This window comes from Podospora pseudocomata, chromosome 3 (genome assembly GCF_035222375.1).
Source record: "Podospora pseudocomata strain CBS 415.72m chromosome 3, whole genome shotgun sequence".
NCBI lineage: Eukaryota > Fungi > Ascomycota > Sordariomycetes > Sordariales > Podosporaceae > Podospora > Podospora pseudocomata.
Genome location: NC_085887.1, coordinates 1522660 through 1538096, shown reverse-complemented (window position 1 = coordinate 1538096; position 15437 = coordinate 1522660). Strand labels below are relative to the sequence as shown.

At 53.3% G+C, this 15437-nt stretch overlaps 4 protein-coding genes across 4 annotated transcripts; 2 read left to right on the top strand and 2 right to left on the bottom strand.

Moving 5' to 3' along the window:
- Positions 1-14: 14 nt before the first annotated feature.
- On the bottom strand, positions 15-704 carry URA5 (orotate phosphoribosyltransferase; the record flags this gene model as incomplete). The annotated part of the gene is made up of 1 exon (XM_062888724.1): positions 15-704. The coding sequence occupies one exon, from the start codon at positions 702-704 to the stop codon at positions 15-17; it is 690 nt and encodes a 229-aa protein (XP_062744627.1).
- Positions 705-1022: 318 nt separating this feature from the next.
- NOG1 (Nucleolar GTP-binding protein 1) lies at positions 1023-4531 on the top strand. The gene is made up of 8 exons (XM_062888723.1): positions 1023-1443; positions 1513-1542; positions 1603-1631; positions 1780-1816; positions 1906-2012; positions 2076-3763; positions 3825-4150; positions 4213-4531. Exons 1-7 carry the CDS (start codon positions 1412-1414, stop codon positions 3864-3866), a joined length of 1965 nt encoding a protein of 654 aa, XP_062744626.1. The 5' UTR covers positions 1023-1411; the 3' UTR covers positions 3867-4150; positions 4213-4531.
- On the bottom strand, positions 4224-7919 carry QC762_304260 (uncharacterized protein; the record flags this gene model as incomplete). The annotated part of the gene is made up of 3 exons (XM_062888722.1): positions 5190-7919; positions 5023-5139; positions 4224-4969 (listed from the first exon to the last, which is right to left on the bottom strand). Exons 1-3 carry the CDS (start codon positions 7129-7131, stop codon positions 4224-4226), a joined length of 2805 nt encoding a protein of 934 aa, XP_062744625.1. The 5' UTR covers positions 7132-7919.
- NMD2 (mRNA decay protein) lies at positions 7644-12767 on the top strand. The gene is made up of 5 exons (XM_062888721.1): positions 7644-8640; positions 8693-8737; positions 8796-11857; positions 11913-12217; positions 12504-12767. Exons 1-5 carry the CDS (start codon positions 8622-8624, stop codon positions 12508-12510), a joined length of 3438 nt encoding a protein of 1145 aa, XP_062744624.1. The 5' UTR covers positions 7644-8621; the 3' UTR covers positions 12511-12767.
- Positions 12768-15437: the final 2670 nt, after the last annotated feature.

The window sequence follows — 15437 nt, the reverse complement described above, 5'->3', positions numbered from 1 at the left end:
TTTTCACAGGCACTTTAGTCAGTAGCCTTGTACTTCTCCCTATACTCCTCAGTCCGCTTGATATCCTCCTCTCCAACCAAGCCCTTGATCCCCTCAATAATATCATCCAATGTCAGAATAGCATAAATCGGCAGGTTGTACTCCTTCTTCAACTCGCCCAGCGCAGACGGCCCAGGCTTGGAATCATCCCCATCCTTGGCCGGAAGCTTCTCCATCCTGTCCAACGCAACAACGATGCCAGCTACGATGCCGCCCTCCTTCTCAATCTTGGCGATGGCCTCCCTCTTGGCGGTGCCAGCGGTGATGACATCGTCCACGATGAGGACTCTCTTTCCCTTCAAGGGGGCGCCGACGATGTTGCCGCCCTCGCCGTGGTCCTTGGCCTCCTTGCGGTCGAACGAGTACTCGACCGAGGCGTACTTGTCGGGGTTGATCTGGCCGAGCTTGATGGTGGCGGCGGTGGCGAGGGGGATGCCCTTGTAGGCGGGGCCGAAGATGATGTCGTACTGGATGGGGAGGGAGTCGATTGTGAGGGCGTAGGCGGTGGAGATGGAGTTCAGGAGGTCGGCGCGGTAGAAGTCGCCGGCGTTGAAGAAGTAGGGGGAGGTGCGGCCTGATTTGAGGAGGAAGGAGCCGAATTTGAGGATGTTGCCGTCGATGGCGGATTTGAGGAAGTCTTTCTTGTATTGGGGGAGCTCGGACATGGTGTGCGGTGGTGGGATTGGGGTATCAAAGGGGGTTGAAGTGGAAGCAAGATGGTATTTTGGGAGTGGTTATCGAAGTTATGGCTTAACCGTCGTCGAGGCGCATATGGGTTGCCCCGCCATGGAAAAGACTGGATTTTTTGATCGCGGGATGCATGGTGGGGTAATTGGCTGCTTTTCGTGCCGACAGGCGGGGCTGGAAGGGGGTGTAAGTGCGCATTGGTATGGTGTCAATTATTCTACTGTATGATGTTTGAAAATATCAGGGCTCTGTTATAGCTAGTTGGGAGCTCAGGAGCTATACCTTAGCTTTCTGCCGTCGACAACACCTTAGGAAACAATCCTTTCAATATTCTTGAGATGGCAAGGAGCAACCCGTTCAAGGGTCCAGCCGTTGTGTTCAATGTGGCCCCGGTACCTTGCTGACCAGCTTGAACCCCACTGACATCTTGGCACCAGCCCCACTCACCTGGAATTCGCACACACACCGCTTTCTTATCTTATCAAAAATCTTCTGCGGGCTGGAAAAAAATATTTCGAGGCGAGTTCTGCGGTCGGCCAAATCGACACCGCCCCGCTAGGACGCTGCGATACTCTTTTTCGCCTTCTTCACCCACGCCCACACCCCCCCCCCCCAAACCTCACCCACCACCACCACACCACCTTATCACTTCCCCGGACAACGACAGACAAGACAGTTGCCTGACATGACGTGGAAGGATATTGCGCCCGTGCCTACGTAAGGATATTCGATTTCAACAAGGACGACGCTGGGACAAAACTGACAGATTCTTTTTGCTGGATGCAGGGCGCAGGAGTTTATTGATATCATCCTCTCGTAAGTTGAAGATATGTTCGACCCTCAGGACTGGGATGGGTGATGCTAACAGTACCACAGGCGGACACAGAGGAGATTGCCCACTCAGAGTGCGTACATCGAATAGGACTGCTTGTAGGAACACTGTTGCTGACTCGAAAATCGCAATCAAGTCCGTGCTGGCTTCAAGAGTACGTAGAACCTGGACAACGATGAGGACAATGGGATCAACAGTTTGCTAACACCATGCGCCTACAGTCAGCAGAATTCGCGCCTTCTATACCCGCAAGGTCAAGTCAGTACACCTCGCGATGCCTCTCCATCGTCGCATACCACTTCGAAGTCGACGACAATCTCGAACGGAACGCTAATTTTCAACCCCAGGTTCACACAGGAAACATGCAGCGAAAAGTTCGGCGCCATTGTTTCCAGCTTTCCCATCCTCACGGATCAGCATCCCTTCCACCGCGACTTGATGAATATTCTCTATGGTGCGTTTTGCTGGATTTGGAGGAGGTGAAGCTCGGAATGGTGCTGACGATTTGGTTCAACAGATGCCGACCATTTCAAGGTGGCCCTCGGCCAGGTCTCGACAGCCAAGCACTTGATCGAGACCATCTCTCGCGACTACGTCCGTCTCCTCAAGTACTCTCAGAGTTTGTACCAGTGCAAGCAGCTCAAGAGGGCCGCTCTCGGTCGTATGGCCACTCTCATCAAGAGGCTAAAAGACCCTCTCGCCTATCTCGACCAGGTCAGACAGCATTTGGCCAGATTGCCCGACATCAACCCCACCACCCGTACTCTCCTCGTTGCCGGCTTCCCCAACGTCGGCAAGAGTTCGTTCGTCAGCTCCGTCACCAGGGCCGATACCCCCGTTGAGCCCTATGCTTTCACAACCAAGAGCTTGTTCGTCGGTCATCTTGACTACAAGTACCTCCGCTATCAAGTAATCGACACCCCCGGTATTCTCGACCACCCCCTCGAGGAAATGAACACCATCGAAATGCAGTCCGTTACCGCCCTTGCCCATCTCAGAGCCGCCATTTGCTTCTTCATCGACATCAGCGAGCAGTGCGGTTACTCATTGAAGGCGCAAATCAACCTCTTCAAGTCGATCAAGCCCCTTTTCGCCAACAAGATGGTCTTTGTCGTCTTGAACAAGATGGATGTGAAGAAATTTGAGGAATTGGAGCCAGAGATGCAGGCCGAGCTCAACGACCTCGTCAAGTCTGGCGATGTCGAGCTTCTCCGTGCTTCGTGCGCCACCCAGGAGGGTGTTCAGGACGTCAAGAACCACGTTTGCGAGCGTCTCCTCGCTGAGCGTGTCTCTCAAAAGTTGAAGGCTGGCACTGGCAGCAGCGGCAACATGGGCTCTCGCCTCACCGAGGTAATGGCCCGTATTCACGTTGCCCAGCCTATGGGTGGTGTTACTCGCGAGACTTTTGTCCCAGAAGCCATCAAGAACATGAAGAAGTACGACAAGAACGACCCCGAAAGAAGAAGGTTGGCTCGCGACGAGGAGTTCGAGAATGGTGGTGCCGGTGTGTTCAACGTCGATCTCAAGAGGGATTATCTCCTCGCCAACCCAGAATGGAAGTACGACAAGATCCCCGAGATTTACGATGGCAAAAATGTCTACGACTATGTCGACCCAGATATCGACGCCAAGCTTGCCGCGCTCGAGGAGGAGGAGGAGCGTCTCGAGAAGGAGGGCTTCTACAAGTCCGACTCGGATGTTGGCGATGAGTCTGAGGAGGAGATTCTCCAGAAGGCCGAGTTGATCCGTGAGAAGCACAAGCTCATCCGCAACGAGGCCAAGATGCGCAAGTCTCTCAAGAACCGCGCCATGATCCCTCGCAAGTCGCTCAAGAAGTCGTTCTCTCAGCTCGAGGACCACCTTGACCAATTGGGTGTTGATACCCAGGAGATTGACCTCCGTGGTCGCGCGGCCGTTCGTGAGACCCGGGGCAGATCAGTTGGTGCCCGCTCCAGAACCGGCACTGTTGACCCAGATGCCATGGATGTTGACAATGCTCCTTCGGCGAGAGACAGACTCCGCAGCCAGAGCAGACCCCGTGACAGGTCCGTCATGGCGACGAACCGTCGCGAGGATGGTGTCACAGACGAGCTTGTGCGGACAAAGGTGGAGAGGCAGGCCAAGCTTGCTCAGCGCAAGATGAACCGCATGGCGAGACAGGGTGAGGCTGATAGGCATATTGGTGCTACCATGCCCAAGCATCTGGTGAGTTTTTTTCTTTCTATGTCTTATCGCTGTCGAATTGGTATGCTAATGCGTGATTTAGTTTTCTGGCAAGCGCACAATCGGCAAGACCAGCAGTCGTTAAGCGGCGGTGGTTTGTGGTTGTTGGTGGCATTCGTCAGAGGTCTGGCCGGGGAAAATTGGGAGGAAGGGGAAACCAAAAGAAGGTTATATCAAGAGGCTTTATTGTTACCCATGGTTGTGGTCTGCTCATACTGTTTATGTTTTCTGTCTTTGCACATTTGGCGCATTGGAGTAATGTGAAAATCAATTATTTGTGTCATTTTGGACCGTATGTGAGGCTGGCAGGATCTTGTTTTAATTGCTAGTCCATCTGTTAAAAGAAGGGGGAAGAGGGGTGAAAATAAGGTATGTTGATTAAGTCAAGCTTTCGTACACCGAAACTCGTGCTAATTTCACAAGATACATAGATGTGTGTTTCTCAAAAGAAGACGACATCCCCCTCGTCCCAGCCCAACCCGCCCCTTCCGATGAATGTTTCTCTTATCGCCCTTTCCAACCCCTCAGGCCCGCAAACCAACACCAGAGTTTTCCCTTCTGGATCTGGCTTTCCGACGGCGGATTCGAAGAACGGGCGGTCCATCCTCCCTTTTCTGCCTTGCCAGGAGGCCTGGGGGCGGCTGAGGCTGTATACCAATTCCATCCTCTCCTTATTGCCCCTTGCCATGGCGTCGAGTTCGTCTCTGCACAAGATATCTTCTTCTACCCTGTTACCGTCGAGGACAAGACATTTTGTTGGGTCGAGGGAGGGGGGGGAGGAGAGGATTGCGCGGAGGACCTGGAAGATGGGGGTGATGCCGCTCCCCGCGCAGATCATGACCAGCTTGGTGACGTTTCGCTGCTTGGAGTTTACAGAACATAGCCCGGGGGATAAGTAGAGAAACTTGCCGACCGGGCCTTTGAATTCCACCGGGGAGCGGAGGGGGAGGGCGTCGAGGGCGAGCGTCATTTTCCCTCCGCTAGAGGGGGAATCGGGGGAGGGGGGGTAGATTTTTATGAGGAGGGAGAGGGTTCCGGTGGGAAGTGAGCCGGGGGAGATGGGGGTGTAGGCTCTTATTATTGTTTCTGGGGAGGAAAGGCGGACGAGGAGGTGTTGGCCAACGGGGAGGCCGAGGGTTTGGGTTGCGTGTTGGAGGGTGAAGGTGAAGATTTTGGTGTTGGGGGATACTTTTGTTTTGGAGATTAAAGTGGCGGGGAGCCATTGCTTGGGGTGGAGAAACGAGGGGCGGGGGGTGGCGGGCAAGGAGGATGGGGTGGGGAGGGAGAGGAGGGGGAGGGAGGAGGGGGGAGGGTGCCGATGTGGTATCGGGGCATCATTGCTTTGGCGTTTTCGCTGTCTAGAGAGGGTTAGTGAGGGGGCATGAGAGGGAAGGGAAGGGGGGCTTACGGATGGCGAGGAATTCATCTGATATATCCTGAGCTGCGGCGTTGATTATGGAGGCGGCGCCGCCGGGGTGGCCTTCGAGAAAGGCGGTGCCATCGTAGACTTCCCCGTTCAGAACAAACCAAGGGGAGGCTTCGCTGTCGTGAGAGCGAAGCTCTTCTAGAGAAACCTCGCGGGAGATGGCGGGGTTTGTCAGGGAGATTTCCTTCTCTGGTGGGGAGGTTATAGGGTTGGTGAGGGTTTCGCCGCCCGCTTGACGCTCGCCCCAAAAGCCGTTTGTGAGGTCGCCGCCTGACCTTTTCACCCGTTCCATCCAGCCTCCGGGTTGGAGGGCGGGTTGGGTTGGGTGTTCAAACCGGAGGGTGTTGGAGGTCGTGTCGTGGTGGATGACGACGCGGAACCAGGGGTTGTTCATCATCCCCAGGACCGACCAGTACATGTCCCTAGGCTGGACCATCATCGCCTCGTCCATGGCGCGGACGACAATGTCAGACGCCCCGGCGAGGGTGCCGACAGGGAGAGCGAGAGACCAGAAACACCAGCAGAAGGAGGCGTCACGCCCGTTTTGGGAGAGGTCGAGACGGCCGCCGTAGATGCGGCTTTCTGTCTCGGTGCGGTAGAGGTCTTCGGGGTAGGAGATGTTGCCCAAAAGCCAGGTCTTGCCTTGATCCAGGGAAATCTCCATGCGGGTGACTCTTTTGCCGCCGCCGGCGTAGGCGTAGCCTTTGAGCTCGTAGGTGGCTCCGTCTTGGATTTGGACGGTTTCTTCGTGTTGGGGGTACACGACGGCCGAGTTGGTGTTTAGGTCGTAGATGGCGTACCGCTCGTCTTTCCAGATTTGGACCATCTCTTCTGTCCCGTTGCCGCTTTCTTCGGGGCTGATTGTGGTGGGCAGGACGCGGTTGTCGTAGATGTGATACCAGTTCTCCGAGGGTTTGTCGCTGATGATCATCTTCTTGAGCCATTTCACGCTTCTCCCGCCAATCATACCCGGGATGATCACTCGAAGGGGCTTGCCGTGGTCGGGGTGGAGAGGGAGACCGTTCATCAGCCAGGAGATCATCATGCCTCTTTCTGGGTCCATGGCATGGCTTAGCTTCACCGACGTCCCGTAGCAGCCATTGGGGAGGGCATCAGCGCCCTCAAAGTGCACAAATTTCCCCTTGCGAGTGTTGACGCCGGCAAGGGAAAGGAGGTGACCGAGTGGTAGACCGGTCCAGAGAGATGTTGAAAGGCCGGCGGCGCCCCACGAGAAGCCTTTGGATTTGCGGACCTGGTTCTGTTCTTTGCGGCGGTTACCAGCGCAGACTAGTGTTACTGGGTAGGAGACGACTTCATCTTCGAAACGGGAGGAGATGAGATCTGCCAAAGTCAGGGTGATTGGTGAAGAGCAGAGGCCTTCGATGGTGAAAGACCATGATAGAGCGTCGGCATCGTGAACCTGAGGAACTGGTCCGTGGTTGCGAACATAGTGAAGATTGAGTGTAGTGAGGAACCCCTGGTCGTATAAAGGCGTGAGAGGGGCCTCGACGTTGAAGGGGTGGACGCCTGTCAGCCTGATAAGGGCAGGGTCTCTTGGGACAAAGCTGTCTGGTGTCTTGAGATCAAGAGGCAGCACTGAGATCGGAGTGGGAGCTGGCGGCAATGGATATGGTGCCGAAGTTGGCTGTGGGTGAAGAAGGGCTTTCTCAAAGTCCGAAAGAGGCGGCTGGTCTTCCGTCGGTGGTGATGACTGTGATGATGAGGATTGTTGATCCTGGTCTTGCTCTGAGGAAGACTGTGATGTGCTAGATTGGGAGTCGATATCGTCGAGATTGGTAATCAATGGCTTCTCGAGGTCATAGAAGCTTCGTGGGATACCATCTTCAGTGGGCTTTTGTTGTTGGAAGCTGAGAGGGGACTTGGTGAACGCCTGAGAGGCAGCAAGAGCTGAAGTCACTTCCATGTTGGGCAGCTGACGCTAACAAACACGATAATACTACATACAATGCTGAAGAATGGCAAAGGGAACTAGAGGGACCAACACGTAGAGAATGGTTCGATTGCTTCATATATACCTAAGGTAGGTATGCTACATACCATGCCACCTACGCCATCTGCTTGACGCTTGCTTCTCCGAGTGGCCGCGGGTGTTCATCGCAAGTGCTCAGAGATAAGGCGAGCGCCGTTTATTGATCGTTTTGGAGCATCCCTTTCTAGATCGGCACCCGTGGTTTCCGCGGATATACTGTACTCGAGTACAAGTTCAAAGACGGGGGTGGGAGGTTCTTATCAAGCTTTGACAAGCAGCCCGCCGTTGGACAAATCAGAGCGTCTGATAAGGAGGCCCACTTGGGAATGGGACGGAGATGCAAACTTCAGACTGGTGGCAGCCCTGGCCCAGATCCATTTAAAGCAGGGGCCGGTTCCCGTGCCTGTTTCTGTTTTGTACTGTAAACTCGGATCGTCCAACGCTCAGATCGGACTCGCTTTTTTCGGTAGTTTTGTCTCTATTTGAGGCTTTTGATATGGGCAGAGCTGTGAGAGACGTGACAGGGGTCAAGTGGGTGCCGAGACATGACGTCTGGCTGGGGAGCACAGCGGACCGTGACCCCCGTGCCAAGCATGCGGGCCGACCTGTTGATTGTTCGGATGTTCGGGGGCCACGGGCGGCCAGAACCTGTGACTGGGGATTATTCAGAGAAAGACATTATCAGGGACAGAACGAATGTTCCTGCATATATATCGCTAGCAGTGGCCTATCAGGTATTGTATTTGCAGATACTGGAGGGGCTAAGGCTGGCGTAACTTTGATCTGATAATTTCATGACACGAGATTGCTGGTCTCAAACCCTAACCCTTTCCCAGTGCCTCGTGACCAAGACGGGTAGCAACAGACAGGCCGCTTCTCCTTGTCACAGATTCTCGAGTGAAACAACTGACATTAGCCATCTCACCGATGTATAAGGATCCCAATCAACTCAGAGAAGATCATATGTCGTTAACTAGGTTGGTCTGGCTGCTGAAAAGCCAACTACATAGCGGGGATCCCCAGTGCCAAGAACCGCGTGCCGCGCCAAACCTGGTGGGGGAGTGGAACTACAGCCTTTTGAGGAATTCAGCCAGGCCTGACTGACTGTATTGATATCGTATTCCGTCACCGGACACTTGCTTCCTTGCCTTGGACTTCGAGACAGAAACAACACCACTCAGCAAAGGCAAAAACGAAACACCCTCTCTGGGCGCCCACCGTAGTAGTTGTCAGAGACCTGGAGCAAATCCCCATCTTGCCTCTAGAGGCCCTTCCCACCGAGCGTCACCGATGCCTTCCTTAGCTGACGGGGATTGTCGCTTCCGATTTCTGAACCCTTAGCATCTCGATCCATAGTCGACGAAAACGAATGATTGCGCCCACGTAAATCTCTTACTTGTACACAACAACAACACTCGCCCATCATGGATCGCGCGCGCAGACGTATGTCTTATAATCGTCTCTACAGTACTCATAGCTAACAGTCGACTCTCAGGCGAGCTGCGCGAGCTCAACCAGAGGGTCTGGAATGGAGAGAAGGGTAAGCAGCTTCGACAACAAGCCTCGCTCCCCTCTGGTGATGCTGACTCTCGTGACAGATCTCTTTCCCGTGGGCAAGTCCCTGGACTCGACCATGAAGAAGAATACCGCCTTCATCAAACGTCTCCGTACCGCAATTAGCCCCGCGACCATGAACACCTTTCTCCAGGAGATCAAGACTGTCAGCCTCTCCAAGTATCTCTCCGAAATCGTCTCCGCCTGCCACGAAGGCCTTTGCAAACTCAAATCCCCCGGCGAGATCGAAGCCGGCGTCGAAATTGTCAGCGCCCTCCATCAGCGCTTCGGTCCCGACGAGTTCACCATGTATCTGGGCTGGTATCTTGGCAAGGCTATGGCTACACCGGACAAGAGCTTCCTCAAAACCCTCTCGGCCGAAGCCAAAGAAAAGGAGGAACGCGACCGTCTGACTCGTCAGCGTGTCCTCCTGCGCGTCGTGACCGAGCTTTGGCTTGTAGGCATTCTCAAAACCCTCGACGACATCAAGCGGCCTGACGACGCTGCAAACGGAACCACGGGCAAGACCACTGAGGTCAAGTCCCGAGCAGCTGCCAAGGGAGCTGCTGCCGAACCGTTCCCGCTGGAAGTTCTGAAGGATCTCCTGGGCCACGACCGTGAACATGCAAATTTGCCTCTGCTGGTGATTTTCGTCAAGGCTTTTAGCTGGGATATTTTGGGAGTCAAGTCTGATAGTCGAAAAACAGTGGGGGAAGATGGCACCACCAAAGAGGACGAGACAAACGAAGAGCAGGATGGCACGACGGAGGAAGATGCTCCCTTCACTTCTCCCGAGCTCCAAGAGCGCTTTAGAAACGTTCTCAGGCGATATTTTGAGGACGTCAAGGGCCATCTTGTTCGGGATCAAAAGGCCATTTTCAGCCAGTCTCGCAAGAACGCCGAGGCCTACGTGAAATCGGGTGAAGTCTTTGAGGACCGTCAGGCGAACTTTGAGAAGCAGGTGAAGGCCCAGGAGCGCCTTGTTGCCAACGCCCATGTGATCGCCGAGATCATTGGGGCTGAGATGCCCGAGTTGAAGGATAGCGATGACGCCAACGCAAACGCGAACGGCTCGATCGGCATAGTAAAGGCGGGAGAGTACCTCCGTGGACAAGGCGATGGCTCCGGTATCTGGGAGGACGAGGAGGAACGTCGCTTTTACGAAAACCTGGTTGATCTCAAGGGCAAGGTTCCCGGCATGCTTCTCGAAGAGGTCAAGAAAAAGAAGGCCGAGGACGAGCAAGTTGGTAAGAAGATCGATCCGGCCGAGGTTGAGGCGAAGCAGGCGGAGGCTGCAGTTGATGAGCAGTCCATGGCCATTGCGAACAAGACCATTGGTGCTCAGGTTGATGCTCTTCTTGCTCGACTTCCGGATCTCACCAGCAAGGATGCCATTGACCAAACCGCCATCGACTTTTGCTTTCTCAACTCCAAGGCTTCTCGGAACAGGCTTATCAAGGCCCTCACAGATGTGCCCAAAGGGCGGGGCGATCTCCTTCCCAGCTGGTCTAGGCTTGTCGCTACCCTTGGCCAATACATGCCAGACATTCCCAAAGGTCTTGTGGACTATCTTGATGCCGAGTTCCGCAGCCTCCAACGCCGCAAAGAGAAGGAGTTCTTGGGCCAGGTCAGACTTGGCAATATCCGCTATCTTGCCGAACTGACCAAGTTTGGGATTGTCCCTGAACACGTCGTTTTCCATTGCCTCAAGGTCAGTTTGGATGATTTCTCTCGAATGAACATCGAGATCATCTGCAACCTTTTGGAGAACTGCGGCCGATACCTGCTCCGCAACCCAGAGACGTCGCCTCGCATGGCCTCCTTCCTGGAGACTCTCCAGCGCAAGAAATCTGTTCAGCATATTGGACAAGCCGAGCGCATGCTTGTCGAGAACGCCGTGTACTATGTCGATCCTCCTCAACGGCCGGCCATCCAGCAGAAGGAGAGAACCCCCATCGAGCTCTTTGTCCGGAAGCTGGTCTACACGGATCTGACCAAGCGCAACTACAGCAAGGTTGTCCGGCAGATCCGCAGGCTTCACTGGGAAGAAAAGGAGGTTGTGACAATCCTTCACAAGGTTCTTTCCAAGCCCGGAAAGGTCAAGTACAGCAACATCCATCTTCTCGTCGTTATTCTGAGCGCCATTCACCGCTATCACAACGAGTTCGTGATCAGCGTTATTGACACCGTCATCGAATCTGTTGTGTTTGGGCTTGAGCAGAACAACTTTGAATTCAACCAGCGCAGAATTGCCGAAGTCAAATACCTGGCAGAGATGTACAACTACAGGATGCTCGACCATCCTGTAATCTTTGAGATCATGTACAAGATCATGACCTTTGGGCATGGAGGACCGCCCATCCCCGGCCGTCTCGTATCCTTTGACATGCCAGACGACTTCTTCCGGATCCGCCTGATTGCGACAATCCTGGAGACCTGCGGTGTGTTCTTCAACAAAGGTGCAGCCGGCAAGAAGCTGGATTATTTCCTCTCCTTCTTTCAGTACTACATCTACACCAAGGACCCCCTGCCGATGGACATTGAGTTTTTGGTACATGACATCTTCTCGCTCACTCGCCCTCAGTGGAAGCTTGCTTCGAACTTGGAGGAAGCCTCGGAAGTCTTCCGGTTGGCCGTCATTCAAGATCACAAAACCTCAGGCATGGACAGGATTGCCGAGCAGGACGACAGAACTAGTGCTATGTCGAGCGACGATGAGGATGGCAATGATCTTCAGGCCGGAGAGCAAGACGATGATGACGACGAGGACGCGGCTTCCGATGAAGGCGAGGCCGAGGAATCTGAGCATCACGGCTCCTATGCCAACAGCGAATATGAAGAAGAGGAGGAGATTGTGGTCACCAGAGAAGAGGAGGAAGTCGACCCTGAATACGAAGAAGAGTTTGAGCGGGAGTATGCCAAGATGATGGCTGAGAGCTTTGGGGATGCGCGCAAGTTCGAGCGCAAACCTCAGTTCGATATTCCCCTCCCTGTCCGCCCGAAAGCCCGTGAGGCTACAGGAGGCGAGCCCGCCGAGGCGGCCACGACCAACCCAGGCGGCACTATGGCCTTCTCTTTGCTCACGAAGAAAGGAAACCGTCAACAGGTAAGCTTTTCTCCGGACCTTTCTCCGAGTAACACATCACTAACTTGACCAAAAGACACGGACTGTTGAACTGCCTTCTGATTCCAACTTTGCCGTGGCTCTGATCAACCAACGCCAGGCAGCCAAGGAGGAACAGCAGCGCATCAAGAACCTTGTCCTCAACTACGATCTCCGCGAGAATGAGGAAAACGACGGTACTACCACCCTCCGGGACCCCCTTCAACTATACAGCAATATTCACAACCGTGCAGGCAACGAGAAAACCAATTCGTATCACCACCACAACCGCATCGACAACAGAGCCGCCAAGGAGCGCGGTGGACAGCGCGTCCGCAAGCTCCAACTCAGCGACGTCGACTGGTATGAACACCCCGGAAGAAGAAACCCCCTCTCCAAGTCTGCTCGAAACCCCGCGAGTGTCATTCAAGCTGCATGCGCTTCTTCGGAAGGTGGCGACCCTGCTTCTGCTGCGGACGACCGATTCTCTGGACAGGCCGGAACAAAACGCACTTTTGGCGCTCGCCGTGTGCGTTCTACTCCGGGTGGACAGCAGCAAGGAGGTCGTATTCGCAGGGGGTACTAGCAGTGAAGGAGATTGAGACAGTTTGCTGACGAGTACCGCGTTGGTGCGGATACAATGTGATAGGACATGATTCTTGCGGCGAAAGACTGATTTGGGCGTCTTTGTTCAAAACGCTCATTTTTTTATCAGACATTCTTTATTACTTGAGAGCAAACGGACGACCCTGACGACGTGCTCTTTTACCGACACCACTTGCCGGTCCCCCGATGGGAGGATCTACTGAGGTAGGTATGGGGTTGAGAAAGCTGACGGAGGGAATCGTGGAGGTTCGACAAAGAAAGGTTGTTGACCCGATTGCAGACGAGTAACTATCGCCGATTTAAGGGGCAAAATTGGGGATGGGGGTATCCTAGGGGTCGAGTCGCTGGGGAAGGGAGGTGTATAGGAAACGAAAACAAGAGATGGTCAGAAGGGGGTTTTGTGGATGGAGAGAATGGGGGAAGGTTGGGTTTCAGCTGAGGGGAGGGTTTTGAGGAGGGAGATGGGGGGTAGGAGTTGGTTCCTGTGAGGAGACTGGGCGTGGTGGGGGTTGGACTTGAGGCCACTGCTTGCGGTGGTTCTTCTGCGGGTGGTTGCTAGATGGGGAGGGGGACAATGATGGCGCTTTCTTTCCAGATTGCTTGTCGATCCAACCCCACTTGACCAACTGATGGTTCTCAGTCTCTCACTGCTTGCTGCTTATTTACATCCGCAAGTTGCTTGCTTGTTTGTCTAACCTTTTGTTAACGATAAGCTGGCAAATGGGGGAATAAAGCGAGGTTGTGGACTAGCTATGCTCACTACCAACCTACTTACCTTGAGATACAGGGCAATTGTGAGGAAAAGTTAGATGAGAAGGTTAAATTGGTGATGATGGTGCCGTTTTCTTTCTTGACCGAGCGTTGCCAATGTCAATTACCTACTGAGGATGCTTTGCAATCAGTTCGGGAAGATCCGAGCAGGTTTGTTTGGTAGCAGTGGGCGTATAGAAAAGCGCCGTCTTGTGACTGACTACCTCACAACGCATACACTCTCGACTATCTATGCTTGAAAAGGCCTAACATTCATCATCTTTAGAGCCCCAGACACGCCTCCGAATTATTATCAAAGTTCCTGAGCTTCCACATCAGGTACAGATAGATTGAGCAAGTGAATTCTCCAGAGTGCCGATGTTATCAACCACTTATTGACATTTATGACGATCAACCTAACTACCATTGGCGCGATAGGGCGGTTGCACTTGACTTTTGATGAGGCCATCACCAAGAATATGAAATAACAGGCATAGAGATATGTCTTGCTTAATATAGCTAAGTCCTTAGGGGCTAGCTCCTAGTTTGCTTTCTAGTGTTTAGAACAGAGACTGACCGCCTACCGTCGTCTTCAAGGAATTTTCGAGTCACAATGATTTCTCGAAATCAGATAACTCCTTCGGTTTCACAGTTGTCCACACCTTCTTAGGTGCCTAAGAATCGAAAAAACTATATTCAGGACTGGTAGGACCTGCTAATAATGGAGGCTGTAGGATCACCGTGGAGAGGTTCTAAACCGAATACCTGGCAAAACTTCAGCAATACTACGCTAACACTCGTTGCTAGATCTGGTTATTGACTGTATAAAGGTGCAATATGGCGAACGAGTACGCGTCGTGCAAGAACTACTACAGCATTTAGGATTTCTTTTCCCGTCATTCACTCCAAAAGAAACATGCTACGCCACAAACTGAAAGATGCTACAAGTGCTTGGGACAGCTGACGAACCTATTTCTGTCTCTCTGAACGTTGTTGATTGCCCGCTTGGGTCTCTTCAAAATTGCTAATAGCTGTCAAGCTTCAGAATATGAAGTATAGGTCGTCATCATGTCGATAATGGCGAGAGAAACACACGATAGACGCCCATGATTCTGGTTGGTGGAAGTATATGTTATGAGAGTGAGAAATTTTCTCACAATTAATGCCTTCATTCTTAGACATCATCCGCCCCAGAGGACTGGACTAATCAGTTTATACATTTCAGCACAGGTAGGTTTGCTAGATACCTAGTAGTGCCATTATGGCCAGGCCATAAAGCCCCTGAGCAATGTGCTATCTGATTCATCTCCAACGTCGATCAGACTCCCAGGCCAACATCTGGGCCTCTCAGTTACTCAGGTCACTGGGAATTGTAAGGGACAGTCTCTGTGAACAGTGGCTTCCTTAAATCGGGTGTCAAACCTTCGACAGTGCCTTATTCAAGCGCTCCATCTTCAATGGTCGTTAACCAGTGGCAGGTTGGCCAAGCAACAAGTCCGAGACGGTGACCGTCACCTGCCACCTGTCTCTGCCCAACAATGACCCTTTGACTATCCGGCATTCTCACACCAAACAATATCACGATCTGGTTTTCTCTGCCCAACATGCGGCTTCGAGCTATGCATCCCTTTGCCCAAACAGGCGTGATACTCCGCGAGCTCAGGTTTTTTCTTCCTTTCCCACCTCCCACACACCATCCGACCCGTGTGTCGGCGGCAGCTCCGGGCCTCTCATCTCTCGCCTTTTTCACCTTGTCCTCGGCCTAATCTGCAACAGATATATTGCCTTTTTACGTAGCCCAGCACACCTGATACAACCTAAACAGCCTCACCGCCGCGTCTATACCCAACTCTGAGACCTCCCCACCAGCCTTCACCGTCACTAGGCACCCAACTTCACGGCATATGTTCGCCTCTCGGATAGCAATTTTCGTCAGGCCTCATTATACCTCCTTTGCCTCCCTGTCAGGCTTCAGGATGGAAGAGATACATCTCTCGACTATGACACAGTGCTCCAAGACCCGACGAGTTACATCCTCCCTCCATCATCTCCTGATACACACCCCCTTTCAAGCCTGACGATACCCCCCCATCTTCTTCTTCTTCTTCTTCTTCTTCTTCTTCTTCTTCTTCCAACTTTGACCCTTTCATCTCTGGCAGGCACAAACCTAGTAGTCTCTCAACCGATCTAACCGCCAGCCGGCCGGGCCAAGGGGAAGACCTTCCCA

Excerpts from the sequence above, each read along its gene's own strand:
- NMD2 (XM_062888721.1), top strand. Across the intron at positions 8,738-8,795 it reads GGTCTGGAATGGAGAGAAGG|ATCTCTTTCCCGTGGGCAAG; the intron begins GTAAGCAGCTTC and ends CTCTCGTGACAG. Across the intron at positions 11,858-11,912 it reads AGAAAGGAAACCGTCAACAG|ACACGGACTGTTGAACTGCC; the intron begins GTAAGCTTTTCT and ends CTTGACCAAAAG.
- NOG1 (XM_062888723.1), top strand. The coding sequence starts at position 1,412 with ATGACGTGGAAGGATATTGCGCCCGTGCCTAC. Across the intron at positions 1,632-1,779 it reads GAGGAGATTGCCCACTCAGA|TCAGCAGAATTCGCGCCTTC; the intron begins GTGCGTACATCG and ends ATGCGCCTACAG. Across the intron at positions 1,817-1,905 it reads TTCTATACCCGCAAGGTCAA|GTTCACACAGGAAACATGCA; the intron begins GTCAGTACACCT and ends TTTCAACCCCAG.